Source organism: Hyperolius riggenbachi, chromosome 2 (genome assembly GCF_040937935.1).
Source record: "Hyperolius riggenbachi isolate aHypRig1 chromosome 2, aHypRig1.pri, whole genome shotgun sequence".
In the NCBI taxonomy this organism is placed as follows: domain Eukaryota; kingdom Metazoa; phylum Chordata; class Amphibia; order Anura; family Hyperoliidae; genus Hyperolius; species Hyperolius riggenbachi.
In genome coordinates, this window is record NC_090647.1 from 75,835,892 (window position 1) to 75,844,169 (window position 8,278).

At 41.7% G+C, this 8,278-nt stretch overlaps 1 protein-coding gene across 1 annotated transcript in view; it reads left to right on the forward strand.

The window, feature by feature from the left end:
* The window catches only part of MPHOSPH8 (M-phase phosphoprotein 8), a 52,138-nt gene extending 48,681 nt beyond the window's left edge, over positions 1-3,457 (forward strand). The window contains exons 13-14 of the mRNA XM_068266925.1: positions 176-259; positions 2,053-3,457. Of these exons, the coding sequence (XP_068123026.1) occupies positions 176-259; positions 2,053-2,094 (126 nt within the window). The 3' untranslated portion in view covers positions 2,095-3,457. The remainder of the gene's footprint in view (positions 1-175; positions 260-2,052) is intronic.
* The last annotated feature ends 4,821 nt before the right edge of the window (positions 3,458-8,278 follow it).

Here is an 8,278-nt window from a genome sequence, read left to right on the forward strand (position 1 = left end):
ATACTGGAAATGAGCAGACAACGGGAATTTTCCTGTCGATCTGATGGTGATGGTATCAGTTTAGCAAACCCTAACTGGTTATCTTTTAATATTTAACATAATGTATTTGTGTTATCTGTAAAATTATGTCTCTAGATATCCGTCATTGCTGATGTATTTTCCTTTTGTTTTCCAGGATGCTCACTTTATTTATTCGTTTAGTCCCGTGGCTGGTGCAAACAAACTTTTTATTAGACTCTCAGAAGTACCAACTGCAAAGGTAGGCTTGTCATCTTCTGGCCTGTTTTCATTTTACCATATGCCAGCTATGCGCTGTTGTTCTGCTGCTGTATGAAAGCATTGTAGAACATACTACAGGTACCTAAAGCCACTGTGTCTCGTATTTGAAGAGGCCTAGATGGAAAATAGGGACACAGATTTATCAAAACATTTGCAGAGGAAATTGGGGGAAAATTTGTCATAGCCCACATCCACCTATCAGGTTGTACTCTGTAGATTAAAGAAGGATTTTGATAAAGTGTGTTTGGCTACTTTTACACATTTACTCAAACCTCTTTGCATCGGTGTTGATGAATCTGCCAGTGAGTATTTTCCTGTCTGAAAGTACAGGTTTGCATTCCGGTCAGTTGCTACAGTGACCTGGAGGTAGGCTATGTATTGAGGGGTTAGAGCAGTGTTGCTTAGAGAAAATGGCGTGAAGTCTAGCAGACTGTATCCCAGTAGTAAATTCCCTGATCTGGAAGTCCTGAGGTTACACTTCCTACAGAGCAGGGCAAGAGATCCCCTTACACCTAGGGTTGAGTTTTCAGAAATTTTAGACAAAAACAGGTTTGTGATATTGTTTCCTAAGTTACAAAGGAAGATCTTATGTCACTGAGTAAGGTCTGATTCACACTACAATAGCTTTTTAATCGCTAGAGATTTTAAAAGCTCTTACTAATGCAACGCTATGGGGACTTTTTACAAAATCACATTGCTCCAGTTTGAACACACACATAGGATAACATTAGCAAGAGCTTTTAAAATCACAAAGTGCTTAGAAAAGCTCTTGTAGTGTGAACGAGCCCTAACTGAGAGGGTTGCCTCTGTTGACATACTTTTCCTTAAGGCCAGTACACACACAAGATTAAAGTTGGCAATGGTTGCCAACAGTGGCTGCCTCTGCTGATGATCCTGTGTGTGTACAGCAGCCCTTACTAACGACCAGTTGCCTCAGGTCGATTGATGGCGGTTCTGCCTTTCGCCTGCTCGCAGTGTGATGTAACATCTTCACCGCACCGCCTGCAGGCTGACTACGATTCTGTACAGCCGCTTTGGCGGTTTTCCGCACAGAGGCAAAAATAGCCGATTTCCGTCGGGTCCGTTCTACTGCGCAGGAGACTTGCGCCTGCGCAGTAGAGCGGCCCGACAGCGATCAGCTATTTCTGCCTGTCTCTGAGGTGGAGAGCTGATATTGCGCTGGAGCCGGGAAGGTAAATACTTGCTTCCCCACTGTTCGGGGAGCTTTATATTTGCTGCCGTGGGACCGAGGAGGACTTGGGGATTTATTGTGTGTAGGATTTGGCTCTATTGGGACAAATCATTCCCAAAAGAGATGTCTGCTTCAATGCACGGCCAGTAGTTTTTTTTTTTTTGTTGTTGTTGTTTTTTTGCATATCAGACTATAGAGTATTTTTCTCTGCAGGCAAAAACAAGTATGAAAAGTTGTGTTGTCAGGTTTCACAGACAATTACAAATTTTTATAACCAGTAACATTTCCTCTGCTCTCTTCAGACACTTCAGGCAGACACACAGGACTTTCTCTCACACACACAGGGTTAACAGATGCACTGTAATGGAATTCCCCCTCCCCTCATTGTTCACTCTGCGGTCAGATTAGAGCAGTCTGCCATCAGTTTAGAGTGAAAGGAACTTGATACAGTAAACAAGAGATAAGCAAGTTAATTGTATACATCCATTATTTACCAGCACTTCAGGAACGCTCTCAATCTCAGGTTAAAAAAAGTTAATCGATAATTTTCCTTTAATACTGCTCTGGTCTACCTTTTTTAGGTGAAGCTGCTGATCAGTGCGTACAGAGTACAGCTCCATTAGAAGACGACACGTGGACCTCTCTTCTCAGAATGAAGTCCAGTACACCTCCTTGTACAATAGTGATATATGGATGAACCTGCCAGAAAAGTCCATCCACGTTTTTATTAGACGTGACATGTACAGTAGAGTTTTATTTTGTGGAGTCATTCCTGTCACTTGGTCTGTGTTGCAGTGTTTGGATCCGCTTTAGTTTGGAGAAGGTAGATGTACTTTGTGTGTCATTCCCGAAATCCCTTTAACTACAGGAAATATTGGGTTTCCATTGTATCGATCATCTCAGATGTAATTTTTTTTTTCTTGGACCTCCTGATGTTGTAAGTCCAATACCTCCTTAACTCCAGTCTCTGTCCTGCTTTGCCGAAGCAAGATTATATTTATAAATATATATTTTTTTGGTTATTAATTTAATATGGGATTTTGATGACGACCTTCTCTAAAACTTTGCACAGACAATGTGGTTCAGTGGCCAATGCTAGACCTTCTCGACTTGAAGAAGTAGATATTTCTCTAGCAGGGCCCAGGACTTTGTACATAGTTGTAATGTCGGAGGCGGACATCTGGGTTGACTAAGATGACGCTTTATACTGGCCCTTCATTACTTTTTATGTCGTAAAAAAAATTAAAAAAAAAAATATTTCCACAATGTGGAATTTGGCAGTAATATTTTACGGCTTGCTGTCTAATATGTTTAGAGTGATATTTAATGTTCATTGCTCCTGTAACAGTTAACCAAATTTTTCATTAAAAGTGATGAAAAAAAATCAGTTACTTTTTACTGTTACTTAAAGAGGTTTATTCCCTCTGAGGAAGTGCTAACAGCCATGTGACTGTGTAAAACCTGCATTTTGTACTGACCGTTGCTAGCAGAATAAGTTTGTCTATTGCATTTCATGAAATTCTCGCAGTGTGTGACAGATTTTCAAAAAAGCCACACAACGCAGTTGAGATCAGTTGGAAGATTTTTTTTTCCCAGAAATTTTCTGTTAAATTCTAGCTCCAAAGTTGCACTAAATATATATTTTATTTTACTGAAATAAAATACTATTTGTTGACCTCACTCTTCATCAAGTCACTCTTTTGAATATCCCATGATATATTTTTGTATATTAGTATATAAACCTGCCTGAAGGAAAGAATTGTCTGGTCACAGCAGCCGGCATCCAACTGTTACGATTTTTGTTTTCTCGTACTTGCGCAAAATGAAAGCCTCAACTCTGCTGTGGCAAAACAAATGTATCTTTCCTCCACTAGTCCTAAATCTGCCCCACTGTGCTTTGGTACAGTACTTCGAGAATCCTGAAAGTGCATGGTGTTAAATCTTCTAAATTCTGTAAATTAAAACATGAAAACAAAAACAAAATAACTTGTCTGTTTTTTTTTTTGTAAATGACTTCTGTATTTGAATGTTTCTACTTTTTTTCTTTAGGGTGGTGGTTTATACCTGCTGAAATGTACATTAAAGCATACCTTAAGTACAAAATAAGTAATTGTAATTTAATTGTACGTGTAGTAGTATTGATAAATAGAGCATTAGTAATATAGAACTAAAGGTGGCCATACATGGTTAATTGCTATACAAAATGACAAAAAAGGTAAATTCTTCTCTGATCCAATCAGAGAGGGTTTGCTGCAAATTGATCAAGGTGATCGAATCTGCCAGTACAAATTGATGCATGCTTGTTTCTGGTGCTATTCGGACACTACTGCAGCCAAATTTAAATAGCATGGCTGCCAGGCAACTGGTATTGTTTAAATGAAATTAAATATGGTGACTTTTCAATTCAGTTATCCTTTAACACAGAGCCTGTCCTGACATGATCTGTCAGTTCTTTTTAAGTGGTGTTTAATTTTCTGTTAATTGGCAAATTTTAAAACTGTATTCTAAACAGCAGCCATGACAGTCTTAAGTAAAATCTGCTTCATTCTGCTGCAAAACAGAAGTAATACGTTTTTTAAGTTTTTAGGAAAGTTCACAATCTTATTTGTCTTTTTCCCTGCCAGATAATAGCCATTTTCCTACTGTATTCTTTCCAGGAAAGGAGACTAAATTCACAAGCTCATTTGAATAGATGAATGAACATTTTAACACTTGTGTACTGAAAGACAGAAAAGGACTTCAGATAATTTCTTATTATACAATACAATAACCTTTCTATAGCGCTTTTCTCCCATAGGACTCAAAGCGCTTAGGCTCTCTCAGATTCATTAGTTGGTAGTAGGATGAAGTCTTCACACAACAAAAGTTATATTTCTGCAAATGCCAGACTGAACAGGTGGGTTTTCAGTCTGGATTTAAATACGTCCAGAGATGGAGCTGTCCTGATCTGTTGAGGTAAGGAGTTCCAAAACGTAGGAGCAGAATGACAGAAGGCTCTGGGACCAAAAGTTTCCAAGTGGACTCGGTATGACTAGATTAGAACCTGTGGATCTGAGATTGCGGGGAATTGCTACGGAGCTGCAACATTTTTCATGTATCCAGGACCCAGATTATTTAGTGATTTTAAATGTCAGTAGGCCAATCTTGAATAGGACCCTCCATTCTATAGGTAGCCAGTGAAGGGAGTGCAGGACTGGCGTTATGTGGCAGTGACGGGGTTGGTTAATAGTCTGGCATCAGTATTCTGTATTAGCTGTAGGCGGTACAAGTCCTTTTTGGAAGGCCAGTGTAGAGAACATTGCAGTAGTCCAGTCGGGAGGATGGTAGATCTTCTTGGGGGGGATGAGGTGCTTGATTTTTGAACTTGTACTACATGTACCTATGTATATTTCACCATGTCACTTCAAGTATGCTTTAAATGTGAAATGATATGAAGTGTAATAGTCATGACTACTTCAAGTTGTGCTCGTTAGTGTTTGAACATTGCAGATGTGTAACTGGATACCCAGAAATTATGAAAAGGACTATATGAGAAATCTCACTACTTTCAGGGGTCTTGTACACCAGTGGCTGACATACACGATTGATGGGCAAAATGACAGCATTTTTAACCCCACGCCTGTCATAGTTTGCCACATAGTGCAGATACCCAGTAGAAATATGTTACATTTGAGTGTGGCCATGCTTAGTGAGACAAATGCCTCTCTGCTTCCTGTGCAAGCATCTATTGGTGCTCGGGAGCAACTGATGGATTCACCCATGCAGCCTCCTATGTGAGATGCCTTAAAGTCATTGGGAATTGTAAAAAAAAAAAAAAAAAAAAAGCCAGATACTTACCCTTTCTACTGTTGCCCTCAGTGCTGCACTAGCCTCCCTGATTGAATCGCACGCTGCGCGGGACTCTGGAAGTCTTCGGGAGCCAAGTCCTCTCGAAGGCAGGTGGCTCCACACTTTGCACATACAAGTGTGTGTGTGTGTGAGAGGGCGCTCTCGTAGTATGGAGCAGCCCTTCTTCACGAGCACTCGGGCTTCCGAAGTTCCCCCACAGCGGGAGATTCAAATGGGGAGGCTAGTGCTGCACTGAGGGCACCTGGAGGAGGCTTAAGACCTTCCCTCTCCTTATGTATCAATTTTTTTTTTTTTTTTTTTTACGATTCCCATTGACTTTAAGGGCTGGTTCAGGTGAATGGCTGCTAGCGTTCACTGCTTGAGATCCATGATGTCGATATTACATAGTCATTGAGATGAATTGGAGCGTTCATATGATGCCGTTAAGGCTGGAGCAACACAATTAAAAAGAGAAAAGCACCACCTATATAGTGGGAATGTTGACATGAACAAATAACTGGTGCAAAAGTCCAAAGTAGATGCAAATACTAATTTTATTGAGCCAATTACATAAAATGTAAAAATAAGGCAACGCCGTGCCCAGCCCAAAAATCCCTTATATGATAACAAGGTTGATAAGCTCTGCCATGAGGTAGTTGTACTGCACAACTAGTGACTAAATGTCTAAGATATAATAATAATATCAATCATAATATATTGGATGTAGCATGTATAACCTGATGGGTAGTAGCAGCGTCACAATAATAAAGTTTGGAAAAAATGAGGATAAATGATTAAGTAATTGACGCTGTATTGCTATAATCCACAGGAAATAGAGGTTACCACAGTATCATGCAATTAGGGTAATAAAGTCTCCTGTACTGAGCATCTAGTATAAAAAGGGTGCTCAACAGTCAGTGAATCAACAAAACTAAAAAAAACGACCTCAGAGCAGGGGTCAGGAACCTTTTTGGCTGAGAGCCATAAACGCCATAAACTCATCTGGAAAGATGTGCTGCCATCTTGTGGCATATATGGATATGCAGCTAAAAAACAGCCATACGTGAAGGGATAAAATAAGCAAATGTAGGGGGCATGACCTAATATACATGTGTGAGCAATTGACATGTATGAAATTAGTGCTCAAAGTCAGCCCTAATAAAGTGCATTAAGTGATGTATAATTAATTTATTAATTTTTTAATTTTAAGACATGATGTGTTGGGTAATGGGGTCGTGGCATAAAAGTGTATCTACACCCTACACATGTGGCTATTAATAAACCTGAAGTGGTGATAAAAAAAAGGGGGAAGAATTAAAAACAACTAACCTGGAACGGCAATCTAGAGGGGAGGGGGAATCCCGTTATTGTGTGGACAAACTATCTCTAGGATGACCTGCATCCACAAGTTGTATGTAAGGGGCAGGGAGTGGCCAGTGCATGCCAGGGGTGGGCGACCATACATCAGACCCCCCTGGGAAGGTACACATTACATTCATGTATTAAAAGAGATATACTGCAGGTAATGGTTCATAGATGCAAGTGACCCACAGATATCAGATCGGTGGGTCCAAGAAACATGCAAGGTCAGTGTGGTCGTTCATGCCAAGAGGGCCCATCGCATCGGATTGAAGTATCATCCGTGCTTCTTCTCTCTTTAGGATCCTCTCCCTGTTGCCTCCACGTCTCGGGGGCAACACATGCCTCAGTCCTGCAAAGGTCAGTTTTGTAGGGTCCCCCTGATGGGCTTCCCTAATATAGGTAATGACCCGGGTGGAACCCTTGCCCGACTCTATGGAATGGAAGTGTTCACGAAATCTCCTTGTGAGTGGCCTCGTGGTCTCTCCTATATAAAATCTGCCACAGGGGCACCACAGCGCGTACACTACAAACGACGTTTGGCATGTGATAAATTCCCGCGTAAGACGCGAGAGGGGACCCACTTGGTGCCGGGAGCTGGTGGCCATAAATTCACACGATACGCACCTACCACACCGGTGATTCCCCTGTGGCAGATGGTCACTCAACCAGTTTCCAATTCTCTGCGAGACAAACTCGCTCCTAGTGATTTTGGATCCAATGGTTGGGGCCTTGCTATATGAAAAAAAGAGGTCCATCTTTAACTAGGGGCCTCAAGAGGGGGTCCCCAAGGAGGATGTCCCAATTTTTCTTCGTGATTTCCTTCAATTTGTTGGCCATAGGGGAATACTGAAATGTAAATGGAACTTGGCCCTCATTGAGGGATTTCCTCTTGTGCTTATGCCTTTAAAGGAGATCTTTCCTGTCAATCCTATGTACTGCTTTAAAGGCTTTTTGGATTGTCTCCTGTTCATATCCCCAACTCAATAGTCTGCCCCCCAAGTCCTCTGACTGCGTGACAAAGGTATCGTCCTCTGCATTATTCCTGCGCAACCTGAGGAATTGGCTGTATGGTATTGACTGGGTTACATGTTGGGGATGGAAGCTTGACTTGTGTAGGAGGGCATTTGAGGCAGTGGGTTTCCCAAAACCTCTGGGGACCAGGGTATCACCCTGTATCACCAACTCCAAATCTAGGAAGGGTACCCTGCTCTCACTGATAACGGCAGTAAAGGCCATATTCATGGGGTTATTACTGATGTACGCCACAAAGTCATAAAAATCTGCACAAGTCCCGGACCAAAAGATAAGGATGTCGTCCACATACCTGGACCACATCCTGAGTTGGCCACGAAAAGGATTGGCATCCGTGTGGACGTATATTTCCTCAAACCATGCCAAAAAAATATTGGCATAGGTGCAGGAGACCGCCGTTCCCATGGCCGTCCCCGCCACCTGCCAGTACCAACTCCCGTCGAAAAGAAAAGCGTTATGGGTCAATACAAAGGTGAGGCATTCACACAAAAAGTCCTAGTACTCATTGCTTTTGTCGGTCCTGTCGAAGAAGACTCTCACAGCCCGCACCCCCAACTCATGGGGGATGCGGCTGTACAGACTCTC